Genomic DNA, 27,692 nt, shown 5'->3' with positions numbered 1-27,692 from the left:
CTGAGGGTTGCTGGGAAGGAGAGACGCAGTGGGGACGGGGTAACTGGGTGATGGACATTAAGGAGGGCACGTGATGTAATGAGCACTGGGTATTATATAAGATTGATGAGTCAATAACCTCTGCCTCTGAAACTAATAATACATGTTAATGAATTGAGTTTAAATTTTAAAAAATGCAGAGTCTGGGTATATTAAGCCCACATTTTCAAGCAGAGTTTAATGACACACGCTTACATATTTCCAAGTTTCTCTTTCATTCTTGAGGTCAGGTTATTTGATTCTTTGCCCACTTTCTCCCTGATACTTCATTATTACTATTTTTTTAAAAGACTTCTAAAGACACTTGTCACATTATTGTTCAGATGTTTCTGTTGTATAGATTCGCCTCAGATTAACATTAAGAAATGATAGGAGGTTAGTTGGTAGGGTGTGGGGTAGAAGAGTATTTTCTTAAAATTAAAAAAGAATTACTCCTAAGCAAGAATTTTAAAGATCTTATCTTGATGAAACTTGAAAAGATACAGTTACGGTACTGTTGTCATTTACTCTGTGATTCACTAAAACAAGCAGTGTAACAAAAGGCACTTTTTTACAGATAAATATGATAGGCATTTTCTCATTTTGTAAGGACTGGTATGTTACTGAAGCTTTGGAATAGAAAGGAAATACGATTTTTATTTTCAGTAACAACAATTTGTGTGTGTGTGTGTGTGTGTGTGTATACACACGCAAACATGGCTTTATAGTTTATTATTTGGCTAATGGAAAGCACCCTTTTTTTTTTTTCACAGGCAAAGGAAAACGGTGGAAAAACTTGTATTTTATCTTAGAGGGCAGTGATGCCCAACTTATTTATTTTGAAAGTGAAAAACGAGCTACCAAACCAAAAGGATTAATAGATCTCAGTGTATGTTCTGTCTATGTTGTTCATGATAGTCTCTTTGGCAGGTAAGAAATTGGTTTCCTATTTCTTTTGGAATTGTTTTAATAATAAAATAGTGTGGATATGTTCAGATCATTTTTCAAAGCATAGCCAATGGATTTTTGAGAGTCCTAAAATCATCTGAAAATGTCAGATTTACTTTCTAGGGTAATATCTGTCTTCCTTATTTATTTTACACTAACCGGTGCATGAAATTCCACTTTGGTATTATATAGAAATCTTTGGAATGACATTTCCTGTAGTAAAACATGACCTGTATATCACATATTTCCTCTCTCCCTTACCAGCAGTCTTTTGAGTGACTGACTTTGAGTCTTGTCCTCTTTCCCGTTTTATCACATTCTCTCTTAATTCATTGCATCTGATAGTACTGAGTTCACTCAGTTGTATTACTAACTTGATAGGCAGGCTCTTCAAAAAATTTGACCTTAAGAATTCTAATGTAAAAATAATTGCTTCAGTAGGAAAAAGGAGAGTGTTTCAGATTTGGAGTTGAAACATTTTTCTTACATTAATTTCAAAGTTTAAAAAAAAAAAATGTATAAGCTAAAGGGGAATCCTGACTGTCACAAGACACATCCAACTCTTGATTACTTCTAGTTTTTTTTATCAGAAACAAAGCCTTTCTTTACCTTTCACTATCAGTATTATTAATAATCCATTCTAGAGTCTTTTTAGATAAATTGACCATTTTTATTACATATTGGCATTAATAAAACACAGATTTTTTTTTTTTTTTTTTTTTACAACTGTTTCTCTGCTTCAGGATGGCATTTCTGCTAAGCAAATCCAGCTTTATCCTGTTTAAGTTCAGGAAACTTTAAAACAAATAGCTGTAGAACATACAACCTTGTCATTTCTTTTCTCCAGACTGTGTTTAGGACATCGCATTAGTGTTACTTGTAATTTTAATAGTCAGTTTTTTAAATGGTTATGGTTTTAGAAATGCTGAATTGAACACATAGTTTATCCTTAAAGCAGGACTTTTTTAATTTCTGCCAGTGTTTATATTCTGAATCACTAAGAGGGAATTATTATATGAAGTATTTCATGAACCTTTGAACTTGATAACTCTCCCCATCCCCCCCCTTTTTTTTTTTCCAAACACTTCCTAATATCTCATAAAAACAGCTGTTCCAAAAAACAAGCAAAAATTTTTTGGATAACATAGGATTTCCCAAATTTTGTTTTTCCTTCCTTAACAATATGAGACTCTTGGCCTTCGGGTGTGGTTAGATCAGACCTCTGGCTGCTTTTCATTTCATCTTTCTGCTCTGGCTGCCTTTGTGTTTACTGAATTATTCCTCACAAAACCGCTTCTTTCATGGTAGCAAAGTGGCATAAATACCCAGAGAAGGAAAAAGTAAGCATTGCCTCCAGTAATGATTGGAAATCCTGTGAATGCACTATCGAGCCACGTCTCAATCAATGTGTAGTTGTAGTTTCCCTGAAGTAGCAAAGGTGGGGTTCCCTTCATAAATGGAGGCCATTGGGTGCCCAAGCCCTGTTGAAAATGATCCCACTGAAATAGTAAGGCTGCTTTGTACTCTCTGTACGAGAAGGAAATGGATGCTGGGGAGACAACCACACTATTCACCACCAAACATGGTTTATTTGTGCTTTGAGTAGCTGCATGGGGAAGATTTTTGGGAACAAGCTATTGAATTAAGTAGTATGAAATAGGTGGTTCTTAAGTTGAATCTTGGAAGATGGGTATAAATTCATTTAGATAACTATATCAGAGCTTTCCCACCCCGTGCCATGAATAGGTTATGGGTGTCTATTGAGATATTGGTGGTTATAAAAATGTCAGTATAATAAAAATATTAAATGTTTGAGATTTCAACATTTCATATTATAAAATATGCAAGGGAGTTCTTAAAAAAATGTAACTTCAGATTTTTTTTAGATATGTAGATTTTTTTCTTCCATTGTTACTTCTTTGATTAGCTTTAATGTATAGTTATTTTTCTACCATCAAGGACAGTTTGGTGATTAAAGCTGGAAAGTCACTAAAATGACAAGATAAAAACAGTAACCTTCATTTAAAAAATTCAAACTATTAGGCCACTTAAGAAATGTATTGGGATAACTAAATCCAGTAAATCTTCTTTTCCTCAGCCTAAATATTTTGCATGTAAGTTGAATAAATCAGTGATGCCAGGCACATTGTGTTGGCACCATATCACTGAAGAACTAAGTTTTCAGTAAAAGTCCCTCCACCCCCATATTCCCCTCCCAATCCCCTCCTTTCCATAGATCTGTTCCTACAGTGTCCGATTCTGCTTGGGAAGTTTGTTAGGAGATCTTGGAATTAATAGCTAAAGCTAAAGCCAGAATGCTTCACACAGAGTTGGAGAATTTGCTTGTTTAATCAGTCTGCATGGAAATTGCCAACTGTATGTTTGAAGCCAAAAAGCAAAAGAAAGAGAAGAGGTACTATTTTCAAAGAGTATTAGATTGTGTTCAGATAGTACTATCAGTAAATGCATTGGTGAAACAAATGATAGGCTATGTACAGAGCCAGAGATTACATTTTCACTGTACACTGATGAATCTGCAAACATTATAGAAGGACTTGGAAGTAAATTGTTGGTCATTCAAAGAAGTACCAAAAGAAATTATTAAAGTATTCAAAGCAGTAAATGAATCCTTTGAAACAAAGAAGATACTGTAGAAATAGTATTTAAGTTTATGATCAATGAAGAAGCTTCATGATAGAAAATTTAAAGGTTTTACATCAGAAATTCATTCTGGAAAATAAAGCAATACAGAGAGACCCTTACATGTAAAAGTCTGTAGACCAGAATTCCACGTGAAATATTATAAAATAGAGTCTAATAAAATGCAAGCTGCTTTAGCTGCGTGTTTTCAGTTTTAAGGGAGAAAATGGGATCAGAATGCCACTGTACTGTTCTGTGATACCAGCGTCTGTAAGCCGTCCAAAAGAAGAGTTTTGCTGAAGTTTACAATCTAAATGAAAAAATACTGCTTGGGGATTGATTCATGCTTTGCAGCTTAAAGAATGGGTGAACTTCTCAGAATTAGAACACAAAAATAGATTAATGTGCTCTGATAGTTTATAGATTCAAAGCAGAAATTCAGCTTTGAAAAATCAGGTTAAAAATGATTCCCTGGTGATATGTAAAATCTGAATAACAAGAATCTTAAAAGCATTATTAGGACTAATAAAAGTACATCTGGGTAAATTTGGGTGGGGGAAAAAGCTATAACATTATTTATGACATACTTTCTATGAATAGGCGTGAGTGGACCAAAAATCAGTTTGCAGTATCACAAAGAAAGGTCCGTGGTCCCTAGCCAATGAAAGAAAATGACTGCTAGAGTTAAAGGTCAGGTCTTTTAATGCAGTTTAAAGAGACCAAAGTATTCCTATTATGGTTAACACCAAGAAAGGAGTTTCAGGCAGCAGAAAAGCAGTAAATGCACATTTACCATTTGCTACGGGAACACAGCTTGCTTCTTGGGCAGAGTTTCTTGTTGAAGGTGGCTTTTAAGACTCTGATATTGTTTTTAATGATACCAGGTCTAAACCTGGTATGAAAAAGTTATGTTCATGGGAACTAAGGTACAAGTCTTTCGTTTTAAAGAACTGAGTTTTTTCCAAAGTATACTAGTTTACTGTCATCAGCTGTGTTTTGGAGGGCCTTCCTATGAAAGAGTTGGGGAGTACAAAGAAAGAGCGGATACCAAGAAAAACAGCATCAGCAAAGTATGTTTCAAGGAAATGAACAGACACCTGTACCAGATAGGACTGGTGAAAAATAGGGTGGCATTAAATTATGTATCATAGAATGCAAATATCACAGTACGAATGGTGAAATTGTGGATGAATGCAGTTATCTTTTTCTTTGAAATATATGACTGGCGCTGAATATTTCTTGCTTTGTGTATGCATAGAACCCAATACACTGACTGACCTGCATTTGAATGAAATGTTACGTGAAAGCTAACAACTCCTTGCAACAGAGGTGAATAGCACAGTGAACAAACGTTTGGATAGCTTTGCTCATTTGCCTGTGTTCTTGAAGGCTTTAGTTGCGCAGCTATGCAGTTTTTCCAGATTTTCAGTATTGAGGTCGCTAAGCACTTTATTTCTTTATACTAAACTTCTGACTTTTAATATTGCTTTACTTTATGTATAATAATTTCAGAAGCACAGGTTGAAAGACATTTCAGTGATAGTTACCGTAGTGAGTATTTGAATGTTTACATCTTTTCATGGGCTGAATCTTTCATTGCGGCAATATTTATTATCTTCATTTAGGAACAGTGTTTTCACTGGGTATTAAATTTTAGGTTGGCAGTTATTTCTTCCAGTGTTTAAAGATTGATTGATTTATGAGCGAGAGACTGAGAAAATGAGTGGAGGGAGGGGCAGAGGAAGAAGCAGACTTTCCGCTGAGCAGGGAGCCCGATTCGGGGCTCCATCCTAGGACCGTGGATCATGACCTGAGTTTAAGGCAGATGCTTAACTGGCTGAGGCCACCCAGGCACCCTTCTTTCAGCATTTTAAAGAACGTTCTCTGCCTTCCAGTCTTTTTCTTTTGTTCTTGATTATTCTCTTTTACAGATAATACGTCTTTTTTTTCTCTTTGAGGTGTATTTCATCTTTCTCTGGTTGCTTTGAGATTTTTCTTTAGATTTTCAGCAGTTAAACAAAAATATGCTTACTATAAATTTTCTTTAAAAACTTTATCCTAATATTTGCAGAGCTGCTTCAGTTTGATACTCGATGTTGTTTGTGAGTTTCAGAGAAGTCGTGGTTACTATCTCTTTAAACAGTAGTTCTGCCACATTTTCTTTCATCTTCTGTGATTCATGTTACATGTTATATCTTTTTTAAAGATTCATTTAGAGAGAGCGCGGGTAGCGGCAGAAGGAGAGCGAGAGAGAGAGAATCTCAGATTCCTGGCTGAGTGCAGAGCACGGCACAGGGCTTGATATCATGACCTGAGCCAGGATCCAGGGTTGGGTGCTTCACCAACTGAGCACCCAGGCACCCTAGCATGTTATCTCTTTCACTAGGTCCCATGTGCCTATTATATGGTTTTCTATGTTTTTCACATTTTTTTTCCCTTTATGTGCTCTAGGCTGGATATTCTGATTTGTCTTCCATTCCATCCAGTAAATGCATTTCTTGAGGTATTAATTGTATTAATTACATTTTTCAATTTAGAGTTTCCATTTGGTTCTTCATTAGATGTAGTTAGCTGGCAAAATTCTCTAGTTTACCTGTTTTCTTAAGCCTTTTAATTACAGTTATTTGAAAGTTGTTCCTAATGATACAGCTGTATCTGGATTATATGTAGGTCTTTCCTCTTCCTCTGTTTTCCTTGATTGGCTTTTCAGTCGTTTGAATATGATTCCTGTTGTATCTACTTAGTTTGACTGAATGGTGGACATTGTGTATGAAAAACTGTAGAAGCTATGGATAAAGTTATTGCCTCCAGAAAGGACTGTTCTTCTGCCAGATAAGTCCCTCAGGGATCAAATGGACATATTGGTGAAGGCTGTTCTATTTATCTGGTTTGCTCTTATTTTGAATGCATGGGTAGGGGTCTCAGATGAAAGCCTTCTCTTTTAAAGGCCCTAAAGTCATTTGTCTCTCCTCTGGGTATGAAACTGCTGAATGTGCTGGTTGGTTTTTGGACCTCTTAGATGCTGTTTCCTTCTGCTAAGGTTTCTCAGCTTCCTGCCCTGCGCAGTTTAGGAACTGGCAAGTGCCTTGAAAGGAAAAGCTGTGAAGTTCAGGCTCACTCACTCTGATCTTGACCTCCCAAGTCTGAGTTGCTCTGGTTGTTTTCCAGTGATTTTGAACAGTTGTTTTTTGTTTTATTTATATTTTATGGAGCGGGGAAAGCCAGTGAGATTTAAGCCACCTTCAGAAGCTGAAGTCTCCAATTTGTACTTGTATTCTTTTATAGCATTCTCAAAGCATGAAAGGGTAGTTTTTTAAAATAAATACTAAGCTTGTACTCTGGGTATTTTGTTGTGGCCTCCTAACACTGAAGTAAAAGATAATCTGGTTAATGCCAGAAATAGGAATATCATTATTTGAGTTTTGAGTTTCAAAAACATGAAGGCCCTTATTTATTTATTTATTTATTTATATTATTTTGTGAAGATTTTGTTTGAGAGAGAGCACAAGTAGGGTGAAGGGTGAGCCTGATCTGGGACTTAATTCTAACTCCAGGATCATGACCTGAGCTGAAGGCAGATGCTCAACCGGCTGAGCTGCCCAGCCCTTACTTGTTTTTTATTATGTTCAGTTAGCCAACACCATTAGTTCTGATTAGTAGTGTTTAACGGCTCATTAGTTGCATGTAACACCCAGTGCTCATAACAACACGTACCCTCCTTAACACGTGGCTACCCCATCACCCAGCTGCCCATCCCTCCACCTCCCCTCCCTTCTGAAACCCTGTTTGTTTCTGGGCATCCAGAGTCTCTGATGGTTTGTCTCCCTCTCTGATTTCTTACCCTTCAGTTTTCCCTCCCTTCCCCTATGGTCCTCTGTGCTATTCCTTATGTTCTACATACGACATAAACTATATGATAATTGTCTGTCTCTGTTTGACTTATTTCACTTAGCATAATCCCCTCCAGTTCCATTCATGTCGATGCAAATGGTGGGTATTCATCCATTCTGATGGCTGAGTAATATTCCATTGTATATAGGTGCCACATCCTCTTCATCCATTCATCTGTTGATGAACAGTTTGGCTATTGTGGACATTGCTGCTATGAACATTGGGGTAGCATTTATTTAACATTTTAAAATCATTTTCTAGTCTAGTTGGAAAGATAAAACCTGTCTTCAAAAAAAGATAAACTACTATCTAACGTACTTCCACATCAGATGAATTCTAATATGGTGCATACTACGGGAGGACAAGAACTAATTTGTACTGTATGCCACTGTTCGGTTGTTTAATCATCAGAACAGGAATATATGTGAGCAGATGTTTCCATTTTAACAGATGAAAAATGGTCAGTTGTAAAAAAAAAAAAAAGAAAATACATAAAAATGCACTTTTAAAAGTCACCCACAATCCACCTGTGAGAGATAACCACTAAGAACATTTTTGGTCTCAGAACATGTCTAAAAAAAAGGAACATATCTAGTCTTTTTCCAGCACTTATAAATGTATAATCTATGTTACTATGAAGTAATGAGTTAAGTAACTTTATGCTTTAGAAAGTGTTTAGATTAAGTATATGCAATTCTAGGATAAGATATTTTTAAAGTTTGAAGGGTTGATAAAATTTCAGTGGTGCTGACAAGAAGTTTTTAAGAATGTATGCAGCTGATGTTTTCTTTTCAGTAATGATCTGGGCAGTGGAGTATTGGTTCTCTAAATTAAGAATTATGTCAGTTGATATACATTGTATAACTATATGTTGTGTTTTTTTTTAAGTTGGTGTGTTTTAATGCTTTCTTTTAAGCTTCCTAATAACTTTTCTGTTTATATTTTAAAGGCCAAACTGTTTTCAGATAGTGGTTCAGCACTTTAGTGAAGAACATTACATTTTTTACTTTGCAGGAGAAACTCCAGAACAAGCAGAGGTAAGTTAATTATTTTCTCAGCACACCTTTATTTAGCTCATGTTTTCTTTTTAATTAAGAAACTACTGCATGTGTGATAAAGTAATAAAAAGGAAGACTGAAATCTAATTATTTTTTTATTTCAAGGAATGAGAACTCTGTAAAATTTTTTTTTTTTTAAAGAAATGCAGAAAAAATCTCAGTGAAGGGCTATTAGGAATGAAAACTCCATTTTAAATTGACCTTTAAATGCTCTATGATGTTGAGTCCAACTGAGAATCCTCATTTAAAATCCTCTCTGCAGAAAGGTTATAGATATCTCAGTACAGTTGAAAGGTAAGCCAGTTAGTTTTGCTAACAAGCATTGTTATTCTTCACTGGTTGAACTTCATATGTAAAAATAGAAGTTCAGTCATCAAAAATAAAATTATTTTAGGAATTTTTTTCTTTTTCTCTAAGTCTACATATGATGTCTGCTTTAAGCACTATGCATTGATCCATGTGCAATGCCCTTATTAAAGCTTTCATTAAATTTTAAGCGTTGCTGTGATGAGAGAATGTTTTCCAAAAATTGTTTTTAAAAATACTTTGATTTCTTTGAACCATAAGATTTCAGGGCTGTTTATTGGTATTTTGTACAATATTTCTTCTGCTTATACTCTGTGGGAAGAATCTGAAGGTGGTTAAGAGGTCAAAGAAAACAACTTTGTTGTAAATAAAAGATAATTTGCCAACTCTGGATATGAGGCAGAGAAGCTCTTAAAACTGGATCCTGGCATGCATCCCTGATTCATAAATTATGAAAATATCTTAGACTCTAGAATTGATGAATGAGCCACATTAAGTTTTATGGTTCACAATTGAATGTCATGTTTCAAATCTTTACAAAATACTTCAAATATTATATTAACATGTAACACACAAAAACCCTTTGTTTTGTGGGTTTTATCCCTAATATTTAGATGCAAGAAGTAGAGTTCAAAACATTTATATAACAGATAGATGTATATATAATTTTTTACGCTAGAAATTGAGTTAGGAAAGAAATTTAAACTTCAGTTTCCTATCCTCCAATTTCACTATGTTCCCTTTCTAAATAAAGATATATACACCTTGATGATACTTCAGTATAAATAGAATATTTTCTTGTTGTATTTATATATAAACTTTACATATTCTTTATTTCCGTAACCACTTAAAGTCCAAATATAGCACTGATATTTCCAATTTTTGTTACTTTAGTGGCCTTTTGGATCTGTGGTTACTCTCTTCTATTTCTAAAAGGTATAGTAATTGATTAGGTTTTAATGTGTTCTGTAAAGATGTCCTGTGAACATTCAGAGTTCAGACTGAAATAGTCAACAAGTTAAGGATCTCACTGAGTCAAACAGTAGTGCAGAACTTTGTGGAAATAAGTAAGCCAAAGTGAAATGTTTAGATTTATTTTTGATAAACCCAAGATTGTTCTCTCCTTTCTCCAGACCACTAGGTAAACATTTAAAAATGCAGCTTCAATTTAATTTGAATATTAGCCTGAAAATTATTTTGAATCTAATGTTGTGTTTTAAAGGCTTATAAAGGGGCACCTGGGTGGCTCAGTGGGTTAAGCCTCTGCCTTCAGCTCAGGTCATGATCTCGGGGTCCTGGGATCGAGTCCCACATCGGGCTCTCTGCTTCCCAGGGAGCCTGCTTCCTCCTCTCTCTCTCTCTGCCTCTCTGCCCACTTGTGATCTCTCTCTGTCAAATAAATAAAATCTTTAAAAAAATAAAAGGAAGCAGAATATCTTCAGGCATTTAAAAAAAAAAAAAAAGGCTTATAAATAACCCAGATCCCCTTACACATTTCTGCCTGTGTCGTGGGCTAAGGTAAGATTAGATGCTTGTCATTAAGGTAGTCATCACATGATCAGTTGGTTTTGCCATCAGCCCTCTTTTCACAAAACATAACAACTGCTTAATAACTTCAGTGGATTTTATTTTTTTGGCTAATTAATGGTCACTTATGGCATACTTAACATTAATTTAGGGATTCAACAGAAACACAATTTCAAAGGTGATTATAATTGTTTTGGTCATTGTTTTATTTTATGGGACCCCCAATTTAAAGTGCAGCATACTCTGAGTATAGAAATGGCAGTCTGGAGAAGGAAAGAACTGCTGAATTTGGGGGGAAAAAACCCTTATGATTGGAAACTGAATAAACCATTGTATATTTCTTTGACATGCTGTTATTTTTTGTAGGACTGGATGAAAGGTCTGCAGGCATTTTGCAATTTACGGAAAAGTAGTCCAGGGACATCTAATAAACGCTTGCGTCAGGTGAAACTTAATTTTCTTTGATGTTGGCACGTTTCTCTTTATAACTTTGCTCTTTATTTCTGTCAGAACTGGTTTGAGCTACATTTCAAACCCTTCTGAGCACCCCCCGCCAAAATCCATCCATCCATCCATCCATCTGTTTATTTATATTATGCTCAGTTGGCCAACATAGAGTACATCATTAGTTTTTGTACATATATTCAACGGACTACTTCTTACTCAGCCATCTGAAAGGATGAATACCTACATTTGTATCGACGTGAACGGAACTGGGGGGATTATGCTAAGTCACATAAGTCAAGCAGAGAAAGACAATTATATGGTTTCACTCATATGTGGAACTTTAGGAATGACACTTCTGAGTTAAGTTTATCTTTTCAGGCATTTTAAAGCCGTGCTTCCACTTGGTTCAATAGCAGGAGAAATATTTATGAAAAAGAAATGTTCCTTACATACTTGCCAGGTAGTTAGTCCATAATGCCATCTTTGGAATCCATACCAAGGATTCTTCTCTTCTACTTAAAATAACAATACCAAACCAACAACAATAGAAATCATTTTGTTAGGCACTTTGATTCATTTTTTTTCTTGAAAGAATCATTTTGGCATATATCAAAAAAGTACAACTAAAGATAATTATTGAAAAGATCATCTGAATTTAAGTATTAATCCAAATTGCTCTGAAGTCAAGTCTATTATGTATCTGTTAGGTAGCATCTTATTTGAACCATAACATGTCATACATGTTCATTTTATAGAGAGTTAAGTTGGGCTTTTTCTTTCTTTCTAGGTATGTAAAGTCAACTCCATACCCTGCATATCTTTGTGTTTTTTTGTTTTTTTTCTGTATTGTTATCTGTAGATAGCTGGAAAAAGTTAAGTAATTTTCGTATTCTTGGAATATTGAGGAACATTTAGTACAGTATTTATTGACCAGAGTGATTCTTTATTAATGGAAGTTTCCAACAAGCTTTGTGAACTTAATATATTGTTCTATTGCAAGTCAGTAAATGGTTAATATTTAAATGAGTATAAATTCTATTTCCTGTAACCAAAAATCTAAGCCTTTCCCCAAGGACATTTATTTATACACATAGTTGTATTCTCAAATCATATTTTAACATTTTGTAAGCTATGAAAAATCAGACTGAGTTTTTGCAGATTGTGTCTTGTGTGAAACTTTTGCTATGAAGTTATTTTTAGCTGTAAGACAATAGAATAAAAAGTGATATAATAAAGTCATAGCTAACATCTCTTAAGCCCTTTTGCAGGTACTCTTCTATGTGCTTTTCATGTATTATTTCGAGTCTTTATAATAACTTGCAGTGTAGAATTTATCCTAATTTTATATCTGAGGAGTTGAGGCTCAGGGAGGCTGAATTGTCCTATGCCATTCAAGTAGTATGTAGCAAGAGGGAAAGAGAACCTGATACAGACCGTGAATGATCTAAGTTTTGGCATCAAAACTGACAAAAATAACTTAGCTTTTTTGGGTTTGTATCTTTTTCTGCAAAAGGAGAAGGCAGAATCAGTGTTGTAAAAATACTTTCTAGCTGTGCAAGTTTATAGATAAATCTTCCAGATGAGCTTTATATATATAACCTACAGGATTTAGATTTGGGTGGTGACAGTTTTTTACTTGTGTTAAAATAAAAAATCCTCTATTTCCATTTTCTCTGAACTGTTTTTTTAGTAGAAAGGTACGTTTCATTAAATTGCTATGAGAATATAATTGGAGATTTAAGAATTATTTTAAATGCTTGAATGTTGTATTTTATACATCACATAAAAAGGAAAATATAATTATAGGTCGTAATGTCCAAAGAAAGGAGAAAAGTAAATCAGTTTTGGGTTTTTATTTCTTAAATAGTAATTGCTTTTGAAACCTAATGTATAATTCTTGAAATCAGGGTAACAATTTCTGTGTTTTCTTTAGGTCAGCAGTCTTGTTTTACACATTGAAGAAGCCCATAAACTCCCTGTAAAACATTTTACTAATCCATATTGTAACATCTACCTGAATAGTGTCCAGGTAGCAAAAACTCATGCAAGGGAAGGGCAAAACCCTGTATGGTCAGAAGAGTTTGTCTTCGAGTAAGTCTTATTTTATCACTGCATTAAATCTTTTTTTTCTTACCCTATTGCATTTTCTCTGTTTTCGTGTGTTTGTTTGTTTGTTTTGTGTTTTGGTTTCTGTCTCCGAACTACCAGAACAAGGTGCCAGGTCCAGGCATTTTAGTGGTGCTTCCCCTGCTCTTATTAGTGAAATGCTACGTCCTTGGTTTTTCACTTAGTCATTAATAGGAATAAGTGTCACTGACACATTCAAAAGCATTTACTAAGACACACATACAGAATGTTCACAGTGGTTCCCAGGATTTACTTGAGGAGGTTAAAGACGGTGGGAAAAGTATATGATTTGCTTGTCTGCATTCCTGTATTCCAAATAATAACACGTTTCAATCCAGCATGCATATTAATAGGAGAAATAAGGGACTTATTTGATACTAGAAATAAAAGAATTAGAATTTGATGCCAGGATATTTTGTTAATACTTTTTCTTTTTGCTCCTCTAGTGATCTTCCTCCTGACATCAATAGATTTGAGATAACTCTTAGTAATAAAACAAAGAAGAGCAAAGATCCTGATATCTGTAAGTTGATACAGAGATTTCTTTCTGGAGTAAAACACGTTTTACATACTTTTAAAAATTCATAATGAAATCTAGTCTAAAGGTGCCAGTAGTATAATTTGACATAGTTTTTTTTGTTCTTCTAAAAGTTTTGATTGTTGAGGAAGGGTTTCTCTAATAAGAAAAAAAGATCAAAATGGCTAAATTGTACATACTGTGAACTTAAACCCCTTGATATTAAATTATCTTTCATCTCCCCTTCCCTCCCCAGTGGACAGGAACAAGAGAACAGTAAGAGTGGCCATCTTTCTGTGTTGTTTCACCTATCCCTTCTTTGTACTTTCTAGGTTTTTCCTGTTCTCATATAGTTTTATGTAAGTGGGAAAAAGTATTCTGTTTTTTTTAAATTAGTCCACTGTTTATTCATTTCTGGTGAACCTTTTCCATTCTTTTTCCACAGTAGCATACCTTCTCCCAGCCTGTTGCGGACAGGTGGCAGTGGGATTTAACAGTTCATATCAGAGTTAATTAGGTTAATACCTTCTTAAAAGTCAGGCTTAGGGAAAGAAGTGATAAGCATTAACAGGAATTCAGAGCCTGAATTTTCCTCTACAAAATATTTATTCTGTCGTTTCTGTACTGTTTAAATGCTTAACTTTTTTAGTGGTTCCCCATTACTTTTAAGATCAAATCCAAACCTGTAGTAAACACAGAAGAAAGGCCCTTTCCTGATCCCCTCCTCCTCCACCCTGCCGCTCTCCTAGTGTATCTTTGGTATATCCTCTCTAGATATACCAGCTTTCTTAGAGCTTTTAAGCAGTCCATGGATTTTAAAACTGCCCACCATACCTTCTATTGGGATGGTGCTCTTTTTCTTTTTCTATGCCTTTCTACCTAGCTACACCTCCCTATCCTGTTAAATGTCAGCTTAAGGGTTACTTGTTTGGAATGGATTTTTCCACCAGCTGAACTACATATTATTTCTCTATACTTGAGTAGTAGTAACCACTGGTAATGGCACTTACCGCACTTACCACACTGTACCGTGATTGATTTCTTGTCTTACTGTGACCTCCATGCAAGTCAGAGACCATGTCTTAATCATGTCTGTATCCCGTGTCCCTGCCTACCATAGTCTGGTACAAAATAGGCATTGAGTAAATGAATGAAGTAAGTATTGAGTATGTGTTACTACTGAAAACGCCTTAAAAGCATTTAACACTACAGAGAAGACAAAATGTCAGGAAAATTTACTGGTATGATGAATTACAGTGTCCTCTTTTCAGACAGTAATCATTTGATGTTTTTCTATCAAAGTATTTATGCGCTGCCAGTTGAGCCGGTTACAGAAAGGGCATGCCACAGATGAATGGTTTTTGCTCAGCTCCCATATACCATTAAAAGGTATTGAACCAGGATCCCTGCGTGTCCGAGCACGATATTCTATGGAAAAAATCATGCCAGAAGAAGAGTACAGTGAATTTAAAGAGGTATTAAGTTATTTATCAATCTAATTATTTTAGATGGAATTAACTTTAAACATTTAAACAAAAAGATCCATTAAGTTAAACATAGCAGTGTCGTAGCTTAGTGCACCAGTGATGGGCGTAAAGGTTGAAAAGCCTTGTGGTAGTATGAGGTTGGTCTTAAGAGTCTGTAAATATGTAGGCTATAAACTCGTCCTGTTTTTAATAAATGTATTCAATAGAACATATTTCTAAATAGAAGAAAATAAGAGAATTCTTATTAATCTCATTGAGCATGTTTAATGCTGTGTACTTTCAATAATCTTTCTTGATATCATTTTTAGCTTATACTGCTAAAGGAGCTTCATGTAGTCTATGCTTTATCACATGTGTGTGGACAGGACCGAACACTACTGGCTAGCATCCTACTAAGGATTTTTCTTCATGAAAAGCTTGAATCATTGTTGTTATGTACACTAAATGACAGAGAAATAAGCATGGAAGGTAAAGTATGGATGTCTTGGTGTGATACTTAAAAAAAAAAATCATTTCGCAAAATAAGTTACCCTATTTTTCCTTCATTAAAAATTAAAGTTGGAATGTCAGTTCTGATCCTTGTGCTGACTAACACTTGGCAGTTTCCGTCATGGTAAATTATTCCATTAGAAGCCATAAGAAAACAACCTCTTTATCCTTATTAGTGGCTCATGGTGCTTGATCATTAAGAATAGTTTGGTGTACCGACCATATTCTCTCACTTATATTTTACTTGCTAATTCACTGCACAAAAGTTAGGTGACAGCCGCATTTTATTTCTAGCTTCTATAGATTGGTAGTCCCCAGGCAATGGAGTTGGACACACAGTGCTTTGTAACAGCTTACAAGTTTGTCAGAGTTAACCCCTTTCTGGCTAGCACTTTGGCTTAGTAACAGTGCTTGCTTTTAGGTTCGCCAGTTAACTATAAAAGCTAAAACTATTTCCTCCTAATCATAGAAAATGTAAAAGACATTGATTTGTCAGGAAAGATAAAGTGATGGTTAAGATGTTACATTGGGATTGTCTTTTTTTGGCAATATTTGTGTTTTTTAGGTCATTAATAGCCACTTTTTAAGGTAATAATTTATACTGGGATTTTGTGGGTTTTTTCTTTTCATTTTCTGCATTTAAAAAAATTGGAAGTATAATTGGCATATAGTATCCTATTAGTTTCAGGTATATATCATAGTGATTTGGTATTTTTATACATTATAGAGTGATCTCCATGATCATTATAATTATTTATACCACTACATTATATTCTTATTTGGAGATAACTCAGAATTTCCAAAGTGTGGGCTTATTGGATAGCAAAGCTGAATTCTGATCTTATTTTAGTCACTCCTTGGCTCTGTGGTCTTAACAAGTCATATAACCATTTGTTTTTTCTTATGAATATGCCAGTGTCAGCACCTCCTGCTGATTTAATGAATAAAGTCCTTCGAAGGGTTAAGTTTATAGAAATATAGGATGTCATTATAATCATTACTTCAGTGCTGCATGCAAATAAGCATACTTAAATGGCTATAATGGTTGAGGGGAAAATGAATTCACTTTATTTCTAATCTGGTTTCACATTAGTGCAATCTTTTATGTGAATAATCTTTTAATATAAATATTTATGTAGATGAAGCCACTACTCTATTTCGAGCCACAACACTTGCAAGCACCTTGATGGAGCAGTATATGAAAGCCACTGCTACACAGTTTGTTCATCATGCTTTGAAAGACTCTATTTTAAAGATAATGGAAAGCAAGCAGTCTTGCGAGGTACGAACTTCATGTTTTAAGTATTTCAGCAAAGAAATTTTAATAGGTGATGCTTTTATAGCTAATGACATTATAAGGAAAATACATTAGCTTTCTAAAATTACTCATCAGGGCATTTACATGTTCTGTGAATACGTTTAGAAAAATGTTGGAGTAGACTTTAAAAAAAAATAGACTTAAAAAAAATGTACTTTGAAATTAAAAAAACTCAGATTGCACCAGAAATTACTTTCTCATTTACCTTGCTGTACTAATGATACAGTGTATGCTGCTTTCAGAAAGCATATGTAACATAAATTGAAGTTTTTGCTAGAGACTTAAGTTGTATAATCCAGGGAAGGTCTATGAAGCACTTCCCAATAACAGCCAGGGGGTATCCTTGAAGGTTTTGGTAAAGAAGTACAACATAATGCATTCAAAAGCAAATAGAAACACCCTTTAGATTATTAAGGTTTCAGAGTAAATTCATAGTAAACCATTAAGAGAAAGAGTGGAATCTCACATGGCTCTTCTCTCATTTTGAAGGTAGAACAACTACAGAAGGAAGATATTAAATACATTTTTTCAATCTGATACAAAATAAAACAAAGAATTGCTTTTGATAATGTACACTGGGAGCTGTCAAATGTTAATTTTGCACTACAGATGTCCGTTTTTACTAATTAACCTAACGGAAAGAAATTGAGGATTTAGTGTTGAAAACTGGGGTAATACAGGTAATATCAGAAATTGAGCAAGTGTGCAGTGAGTCTGTAATCACTAGATCAGGTTAGGGTATTAGGACTCAGACAGATGTATCTACTCCACTGATTCTAGATCAGATTTCTTAAAATTCCAAGGGTTACTGGAAAAATTTTGAGAAAGGTTCATTATTCTGTCTGTGGCATTCAGAAAAGCCTTTCTATTTTAATCAGCATTTTTTTTTTCAAATAAATACAACTAGAGATTGATTTTATAATGGTGATCATTATTTTCATTTAAATACTCCTAGTATATTTGTGTATATGTGATCACTAAAGCTGGGTTTTAGTCTTCTCGTTTAGAGTGTACTATTTTAAAAATAACGTCTAATCCATTTTTGTGGCTGTAAAAATCTATGGTAAAGCATAGTAAATGAATAAAAGAGAACTTTAACACCCATATTAATCCCAGAGCAAATAAAATGTGCTGAATAATCACTGCTTATTGCACAGTTGAATAATTGGAAATTAATGGTAAATGAGTTCTATAGAGCAGACTACTTAAAAATTCCCATTTATATCTACCCCCAAGATTAAAACAGATTGAAAAATGGAAAAACAGAACCTTGAAAACAACGGTTTGATTACCTTGATTCATTTGCATTTATCATCGTCAAGATGCATTTATATTAATTTATTCCTTCTCTTAGTTAAGTCCATCAAAGTTAGAAAAAAATGAAGATGTGAACACTAATTTAGCACACCTATTGAACATACTTTCCGAGCTTGTGGAGAAAATATTCATGGCTTCAGAAATACTTCCACCGTAAGTGATGAAATTTTAATTTGACAAGAAACTGAGCAGGGTCGGGCCTGGTTAGTACTTGGATGGGAGACAAGAAACATGTATCTGCATTTTGAAAAATTTGTATTTCTAAAATGTGTAAGCTTTTCCACTGTCCTAATTAATGTTTTTATACTCTGTAAAAGAGTTTTTCAGTCTTCCAAGGTGAATTTTGTTTAAGGCAAAAGAGTGACTTGAGGAAACTGCAGTAGTGTAATATTTACATTATTATAAAAACAAAAGTATGTTTTTACACAGGCTAACATGTCTGGTTTATACGGTAACTTGGGTAATGAATAGAGACTTTTGAGATCTTAAATATCTTGGTCTTTTTTTATGTGTTTTTGTTTTAATTTCAGTATAGTTAACATAGATTGTTATATTAGTTTCAGGTGTACAATGTAGTGATTCAGCAATTCCATACACCACCCAGTGCTCATTACAACAAGTGCCCTCCTTAATCCCCATCGCCTATTTCCCCAGTCCTTCTGCTCACTTCCCCTTTGGTAACCATCGGTTTGTTCTCTGTAGTTAAAAGGCTGAAAAATATTCCATTGTGTGTATATATTTACCACATTTTCTGTATCCGTTCATCTACTGTTGGACGGTTGGGCTGCTTCCATCATTTGGTTATTGTAAATATGCTGCTATAAACATAGGGGTGTGTATATCCCTTTGAATTTGTGTTTTTGTATTTTGAGGGGTAAATAGTGTAATTATTGGATCATAGGACAGTTCGATTTTTAACTTTTTGAGGAAACTCCATACTGTTTTCCACAGTGGCTGCACCTTAAAGTACAACAGCCAGTACCTGCTTAACAGCTTTTAGTGTAAGTGAACTCACTCAGGTAGAAGTTATCATAAGTTAAAATCCATATCCGGGAATCTGAACTTAGTATTTCCTTTGTATCGTCATTCCAGTACTTTTTTCTTTTTCATTAATCCAGAAGCATTGTAAAAATGGTAAGATTTCTTCCAAAGTAAATGTAAAGAATTGACTAAGTGAATTGATGATGAATACTATTTGTTTTCCTTATGCCTTTACCACATATGTCCTGCACTACTTGTAGCAGAGTACTTTTTTGGGGGTAAGGGCCAGTCACATTAAGAAGTGTATTTGGCAAATTAAGCTTTTGGATGCAACGAGATAAGCATTTTTCCCCTTGCTTTATATATTGAGATGACTGTGTTGTTTTGGCAGGACACTGAGATATATTTACGGGTGTTTACAGAAATCTGTCCAGCACAAATGGCCTACAAATACCACCATGAGAACAAGAGTTGTTAGGTAAGGTTCATCAATCCATCTGTTAAGTCATTGTAGATGGTGTGCACTGATAGTCAAGCGGGTGACTGAAAATTTGAAGAATAACAGTATATAATTCAAGACTTTTTTCTTTTACTTTTATGTCCGAACCCTGTTGAATATTTTCTGAGTTCAGATGGCTACTGAACTTTACTGTATTTTTTTTGGAAGTTACTGAGAGGTATTTTAGCTGCCTTGTGCATTTTCTAAAAACCTGAGCACTCACGTATAATCAGTTAACTATGGAAATTTTTATCTTATTGAAAGAATGGGGTTAAAAAAGTTATATAACCAGCAACATCTATAAGTAACTTTATATAGTACTCACATCATATACACAGTACATTATCTACATGCATACTTGCATATACATATAGATAGAGAAAGAAGAGGGAAGGTGGGGAGAGGGGGAGGATTGAAAGCAGGATTGATGTGGTGCTAAGAAGAAAGGAATAATGGACTGATGGGTTAGTAGCAGTCTGGGACTCTGGGCTAATCTCCAGCCAGAGCCTCCAGTTCTGAAGCTGTGTTTCGGTATGCTCGTTGTGCAGTAGTTAGGAGGAATTGCTTTGCCAAGTCACAGAATGTTGTAACCTGTATGCAGGGGGACTCTGTTATCACTACTCTAACTTAGTTTTCCAGTGAGGAAGCAGAGCTGTAGAGGTTGAAATTGTTTGCTTAAGGTTATATAGAAAGTTTGTGCTAAGGCAGAACTAAAGGCCAACCTTCTAAGATCCAGTCAGATCGCTAACACTACTATATAGGCTTCGTTAAGTACACCCCAACCCACTGAAGACAACTGGAAGTTCAGTGCAAAAACATCCGAGAATATAGCATTCTGCTAATAATATTTTATGTAGAATGCATACTACCAGTCATGTTATATCCCATTAAAACAACCATTGAAGACACTAATATCATACAGTCAGTTGTGAAAAATGTGTGTCAGTTGTGCCCACAGCCTAAGTTTGGTAAAGAGGCTTCTATTCTTTTTGTAGATAAAATTTCTCCTGGTTAGTAATGATGAGACATAAGTATTAAAGAATTTTAGATTCTGTATTTCATCGCCTTAGTTGTGATTGAGAGGAATTAGAATTAGCAGCATAAGTTTCTGCATAGTTTTGTGTGTGCTGTCAATTAAAGCCTCATACACTCTGTTTCAAATGAGTTTAACTGTTAAGCAAATACAGCAGGAATTTCTGCTGTGCGAATTGTCTGACACTACATGGTTTTTAGGGGGCATTTATGCCCAAAGTGATGATTCCTGTCCCTACTAGTGAGCTTTTAAACATATGTGTAGGTACCTAGTATCCTTTTTAAATTTAAAATCACTTCTACAAATTCACAGAAAGAAGATTTGTACACTGAAATTCTTTCACGATTAAATGCCGGTAGGTTATAGTTCAGATTCAAACACGTAGCAAAATGTTTTCAAGTAAAACTTATGCAAGATTCTTCACAAATTCATTTAAAAGAGATATTTAAAGAGCTGATAATTGTGTATTATAATTGCAATAAATGCTATCTGTGAAGTTACAATCATTTTCCAAGAGTCCAAAAAGTAGTAAACTGTCATTAGGTTAGAAAGTAAATGCTGAGGTCTTTTTCTTTATTGCCGTAAAAGCTTTATAGCATTCAATTGTGTACATTTTCATTTATCAAGAAGCCACTTTTCTCTAGCAAGATGGATTCTTATTTTTAGGATTCATCAGCAAAATCAGTTTAATCAGCTAGATTTATAACAGACATTATTGCGCTATTCAATTTAAATAAGGAAAGAAAGAAGTGAGAGAATGCAAATTTTAGGGCCATACAGTCCTGTGTCTCTATAAAAAGACTGTTTAATACTTCTAAAGTATTTCAGAAATTCTTAGTGTTCTAATGCTACTGCTTCCTCAAAGTAAGTATATTGGAATAAATAAAGAGTTGCCAAGACCATAAATGCTACAGATACAACTTAAATCTTCCCAACATAAACTGAAAATTGCAAAATTTGGGCTTCTTTACATCAGTTCAAAGTTCATGGTTCTACAAGTATTAATATTTTTGTTTATTATTTTTATGTAACATATATAGTAGTTTTCTAAAAAAAAAAATTTCCCTCCCATTCAGTGGTTTTGTTTTTCTTCGACTTATCTGTCCTGCCATCCTGAATCCACGGATGTTTAATATCATCTCAGGTAATCAGCTTTTGATAAAATTTTGGAATTAAAAAATCAGAGTAAAATTTGATATTTGGTAAGGTTATTCATTTTTTCTTTTACATCTGATTTTTTTATTACCCAGTTCTAAGACTTGTTATAAAACAGAGCACCCTTTTCTTCTTTCCTTTTCCCTACTTTTTTACCTTCTCTATTTTGCTTCTTTTCTTTACATCTAGTATCTGAAGCCTGACGTCATGATTATAGACAAGTATCACTCTTCCCCAATCCCTACCTGTGTCTCAGACTCTCACTGTGATGACTTCTTCCAATGTACAACCTGGTTTTTTCACCTGGCAAGAGTTTCTGTGTACTTTTAGCCCATGCTAGACCCTATCACTACCACTGCAGGTTGTATTTTAAGACCAAATTAAAATGGTAACTACAGTTGCAGTAGAGCTCTATAAATACTTGACTGTGGCCCTTTAGTGATGGAGAGGTTTGTCACCAGTTGGATAATGTTAATTGGCCAGTTTAAACTCCCCACAAACCAGATTTAGTTTTACTTATTGCCCATATGTCCATTATGCAAGGACTTTCAGATGTCATAGGCATCTTTTAAAGAAAGGAGAACAGTGATATTTGTGACTACAAATGCAATAATGAGCCATTATTAACCGAAGGAACTGGAACCATTTTTCTTTTAATAATTAGAAGCTTAAAGTTGTATTTAAAAATACTTTGGATTAAATCTTAAGTTTTACTTTATTGTATTTATAGTTACCACATCTCTGTCACTATCTTCTAAAGCTACCAAAATGGTTAAATCTTTGGTTCTATTAAGAATTAAGGGTTTAGAATTCTGGAGAGATTGGTTTATCTCAATGTTGGCTTCTGAACCACTAGGCAGTACTCACTCACAGTTCAGCAGCTTAAGATACACAGAGTACAGTCTAAAATGAGGCAGTCAGATAGAATTACTTATACATTTTTACTGTTAAATAATTCTCTTTCAAGGCTTATATGTAATAGCTGCATATGGTTTTCATTTACACCCTACTATGCATATTCTATAGGGAAATGTTTCCTGACCAGTCTTTTATTATAGTTTATTCTATAATATTCTAAGTTTATTAAATTGTTTTTCCCTCAATATAAGGGCAGAAGTCTCAGACTTTATCTTTGTTATTGAGCTTTAAAGTGATTTTTCTAGTCATTGGAGGTTGGGAGTAGGAAATTGCTCAGATTGCAAATTGCTAACCTGAGGGGATGAAATTAGCTTTGTGAACTGTCACAAAGCAGGTGTGTGGAATGACAGTCATTTTAGCGATAAATCTTTAAGGCATTGTGAAATATCAACCAGTTGAGAATTGCTGAGTCTTGCAGCAGCACCTTTTTCACAAACTAGAGGTGTTGATAAGTGTATTTAACTTTCCCCCCTTTAACTCAAGTTTTCTTGAATTACACAGGTCATACCATTTCCAAGAATGTCAGTATTTTTGCAGTAAAGAAATATTAAAGTGCTAACTTTATACGGCTTTACCTGGAAATGCCTTTGGAGTCGGTATCATTACCTGTGCCCAATTCTCTCTTACAGATTCCCCATCTCCTATTGCGGCTAGAACACTGATATTAGTGGCTAAATCTGTGCAGAATTTAGCAAATCTCGTGGAATTTGGAGCTAAGGTAAAAACAGTTTGATACTTTAAAATGTCATTTACAAAGGAAACCTTGAGATGATAAAACCATAGAATACAAAGTTATCAGTAATGGCTGTTTCATAGTTATATTTTTGTTGGTATGTATGTTTTTAAAAATATTTTTAGATTTTACATTTTAATAATGAAATTTTTAAAACCACTGTTTTAGCCAGTATAGAAAACTATACTTTCTTTTTCTAATATACTTAAACTCTCCTACTCTTAAATATAAAAATTAATATATTTTTAAATGTACTCGAGTCCATTTTATTATTTATTTCATCATAAATATTTACTATAAATAACTTGGACAAGTTCTTAAACACCCATATTTAAACACTTAAAATACCCACATTAGGTAGTGATCCCTCTACCTAATGATAAGGATTGTTAATATTCTAGTAGTGATCATACTGTGTTGCCTGATTTTGTCAATGTTGAACAAACTTCTTGCCTGGAAAAGTAACTGTCTTACTGTTCTTAACAAGTGTTATGTCATCATGTAGCTGTTAAGTACTCTTCTCCTCAACATTTAGATGGCTGCCAACTTACCACTGTTACAAATACTGCTATAACAAGTATCCATATATCCTTGCAAAAATGTCCACTTATTTCCTTAAACTAGTTTTGGAGGGAAACTCCTAAGTCAGACTTTTTGCTTCCCAGAGCCTTGCCAAAACTCAATGAATATTACTCTGTTTAATTTTTGCCAAAATGCTAGGCATGTTACTTTGATTTTTCGTGTCTGTTTCTTTGGAATCGACTGATGAGGTCTTTATCATCTTTTATTTATTGACTTTAAAAGAGCTTGTGTTAATACGAAACATTTTCTGTTTTACAACATGCCACATTTTAATTTTTATTTTCATTTTTTAAATTTTTTATTTGACAGAGATCACAAATAGGCAGAGAGAGGAAGGAAGCAGGCGCCCCGCTGAGCAGAGAGCCCAATGCAGGGCTCGATCCCAGCACCTTGGGATCATGACCTGAGCTGAAGGCAGAGGCTTTAACCCACTGAGCCACCCAGGCGCCCCACAACATACCACATTTTAAATAGGCTTAATATTTTAGTATGAAGAGCAGTTTACAGTAAGGCTTAGCTTTTGAATTTATCTGAATACTGAGGCAGGTTGTAATAAGTATTCCTGTTGCAGTCTTTAGCACACTGTATTTTAATTACTTACATTCTCTGCTAGATTCTAACCTCTGGCCTGGGCCCATTTTTATCTTGGTAGGTGGCAAATAAGTTTCTCAGTAATTATTTTTGAATGAATAACAGCTGACCCTTGATGCACAGGTTCAAACTGCACGGGTCCGCATATTCATGGTTTTTACAGTACTGTAAATATATTTTCTCTTACGGTTTTAATATTTCCTTTTCTCTAGCTTACTCTATTGTAATAATACATGAATATATGTAATACATGTGTATATATATTATATGTATATAAATATATGTATATATATGTACTCTATTGTAATAATACATGAATATATGTAACATACAAAATATATATCAGTCAACTGTGTATGTTACCAGTCACATTTTGTGGGGGGGGTCAAGTTATATATGGATTTTCAACCACTTGGGGTTGGTGCTCTTTTTTTTCCCTCCATCCAGAATTTCTTACTCTTTCATGAGAATATTCCAGTTCTTCAGTATAGCTGTTAGCTTTCATTAGAAGGAAAATTTATATGACTAATTCTTGTGAGCATTTATTGCTATTGATGGACATAATTAGATTTATAGGAATCCTTGCTACATATGTGGTAGTTATAGATGAGTGTTTGTTTTTATTATTTTTAGGAGCCCTATATGGAAGGTGTCAATCCATTTATCAAAAGTAACAAACATCGCATGATCATGTTTTTGGATGAACTTGGGGTATGTATATAATTTTTCAAATACTTTGAGACCTAAATTTAATATAGCTGAGAATTGTTACCGCATTTAATCAACAGCTTAGATTTTTATCCAGAACTTAAACAAAAATGGGCACCTGGCTGACAGTTGCTTAAGCCTCCTACTCTTGATCTCAGGCTAGAGTTCAGACCCTGCATTGGGCTCTGCTTAACACAAAAAGAGGCTTTTTTTTTTTTTGTTAATCTTTATAAACATTTATTCTTAAACTAAATGGTTTACTACCAAGAACTCACTGTTAACGGTTTTGTACTTCTTGTGCAATTTTTTAGTTTGTCTTGTTTTTCACTATCCTTTTAGCTGTTCCATCTCCTTATTGTGATATCCTGTTGCTACTTCTACTGAGCTGCTAGTGTATGGAACTTGAAACAAGATAACCCAGATCTGACCAGGTTAAATAATGGACTGGAGGGTGTTCTTGAGGGCTTTACTAGGAATAAAATACATGGATTTAGAATGCTACTTAATTCAGTGGGACTACTGATGTCTTATTTGGACCTTTATAAATTGTGATTACAAGATTAATAGAAATGGTAACTAAAAAAAAAAAAAAAAAACTAAAAAAACTAAAAAAAATTCCCAAGATCATGTTATTTCTTAGTAAAGTTGAGTTTTCTTGTTAGAGATTTACAGATAATGGATCAATTAAAAAGTAAAATACCTTAGTAATTCAGTTCATATATATATAAAAAAAAGTTATCAGTTTAGTATGTATGGCATTAGGGAATGCTAGGGTTGGAGACTGAAGTGCCCATGTTCTGCCGTGATGTATTCAGATCCAGTTTTAAAAACAGCCCACCAGTGTTCAGTGAAACTAACCAGCAGTTCCTGAGGGCCCTTGCTTTGCTACCTGAGGGTAAAACCAGGGTGAAGAAGTTATTTGTAACATAGGTCCATAAGTAGCATAAAATTGAGAAATACAGGGCAAATGCTAAATGTCTGTTTTTTATATATGAACTCAGGGAAGTTTAGGAGATAAAAATACTTATTACCAAAAAGCACAGTTGGGTCAGCGATTGAAAAATTCTTACTGTAGTATTGTTTAAAGACTGAAAACTGTCCAATATCTAAAGCTACCTAGCTTTAACTTAGGCGGTATTTCTAGGTTTTTAGATTCTTCAGATTCATGGTTAGGATTCTCATTTATTTTCCATAATCACAGCTGTCTTATAGTCCAGCTCTCTTATCACTTTCCTAGTTATGCCTCACAATGTAGTCTTAAACTGCTTAGAATTCCCATTTTCTACTCTTCCTGCCTTCTCCATGTTCTTGTATTCCTTTACTACCTGTATAAATCAGATTCTTCTTTCAAGACTCACTTTCAGAAGGACTTTTTGATGAGCACTAAATCTGAGTCAAATACCTTTTCCTCTGCTTCCTAAGTATCTGCATATCTTTCATATCTGTGTTGCAGTGATTGGTTTATCTCTGTCTTCTAGAGAGGCTATAAGCTCTCTGAAGGCAAATACTATAGTCTTTTAACTCTATAATCCATTCACTGAATGAATGGATAACTGAGTGTTAATTAACAAGAATGAACTGTATTTCAGTTCATGCTACAGAACACAATGTTTTTGTAGTTTTTAGGAAGGTACAGCAATTGAGTTATCACCATTAGGAAGAGGAGTAGATTTTTTTAGAACTAACAGCCATCTGAGCCCATGTTGAATTTTATTCTATGGCTCAAAATAATACTAATAAAGTGCTAATAAAGTACGAAGTTTTTGGGCATAGTCCACAAATAATTATCAGCCTGACAGGTTCTCCTCACACTTCTATAGTGTAACTCTCAATTTACATATACTGATAAATTTGGGCAAACTATAACAGCTAAATAATGAAACTGTGTCAATGGAGGAATTTAAAGTTTAGCTTGCATTTAATCCAGATCAGCAGTTGCAGTGTTTCTGGTTATTTTTTGGTGTATGTGCCAGATCAAAAAACCCCCAAAACTCTTAAGAATTTAGGAAGCCCACTTATTTAGATTAACAGTAATACTGTACAGTATTCTGCCATGCTTTGTAAAGCAAATTGGACCCTGCGTTTGATGTGAATATTGAGGTCACAGGACCTTTATCAGAAATACCACTGAATGTTACATAGCATCTTAGACTCTTAAAAGAAATTTAAGAGAACATTATGTTAAGGATCTTTTCAGAAGTGACTATAAAAATTTGTATTGCTAAATGCAGTTTTATCATTCTCTTAAAGAATGTACCTGAACTTCCGGACACTACAGAGCACTCTAGAACTGACCTGTCTCGTGATTTAGCGGCACTGCATGAGATCTGTGTGGCCCATTCAGATGAGCTGCGAACACTCAGCAATGAACGTGGTGCCCAGCAGGTAGGTTTTTGCCAGCC

General features: G+C 34.4%; 1 protein-coding gene across 2 annotated transcripts in view; it reads left to right on the top strand.

Moving 5' to 3' along the window:
• The window catches only part of RASA1 (RAS p21 protein activator 1), a 112,939-nt gene that overhangs the window by 82,931 nt on the left and 2,316 nt on the right, over nucleotides 1–27,692 (top strand). Inside the window, exons 11-24 of one of the 2 annotated variants that reach the window (XM_032847000.1) lie at nucleotides 792–948; nucleotides 8,447–8,534; nucleotides 10,755–10,832; nucleotides 12,769–12,926; nucleotides 13,409–13,485; nucleotides 14,782–14,954; nucleotides 15,332–15,434; nucleotides 16,595–16,737; nucleotides 18,128–18,243; nucleotides 19,463–19,549; nucleotides 21,680–21,747; nucleotides 23,306–23,394; nucleotides 25,216–25,293; nucleotides 27,541–27,675. In XM_032847000.1, coding sequence (XP_032702891.1) covers nucleotides 792–948; nucleotides 8,447–8,534; nucleotides 10,755–10,832; nucleotides 12,769–12,926; nucleotides 13,409–13,485; nucleotides 14,782–14,954; nucleotides 15,332–15,434; nucleotides 16,595–16,737; nucleotides 18,128–18,243; nucleotides 19,463–19,549; nucleotides 21,680–21,747; nucleotides 23,306–23,394; nucleotides 25,216–25,293; nucleotides 27,541–27,675 — 1,550 coding nt within the window. Of the gene's footprint in view, nucleotides 1–791; nucleotides 949–8,446; nucleotides 8,535–10,754; nucleotides 10,833–12,768; nucleotides 12,927–13,408; nucleotides 13,486–14,781; nucleotides 14,955–15,274; nucleotides 15,435–16,594; nucleotides 16,738–18,127; nucleotides 18,244–19,462; nucleotides 19,550–21,679; nucleotides 21,748–23,305; nucleotides 23,395–25,215; nucleotides 25,294–27,540; nucleotides 27,676–27,692 lie in introns of both variants that reach the window. The other variant, XM_032846991.1, reaches the window with a different exon arrangement.

The sequence above is a fragment of the Lontra canadensis genome, unplaced genomic scaffold (genome assembly GCF_010015895.1).
Source record: "Lontra canadensis isolate GAN:19392208 unplaced genomic scaffold, GSC_riverotter_1.0 scaffold4, whole genome shotgun sequence".
NCBI classification, from domain to species: Eukaryota; Metazoa; Chordata; class Mammalia; order Carnivora; family Mustelidae; genus Lontra; species Lontra canadensis.
Note: the sequence above shows the minus strand (reverse complement) of the source record. Positions and strands in the feature narration are given on the sequence as shown.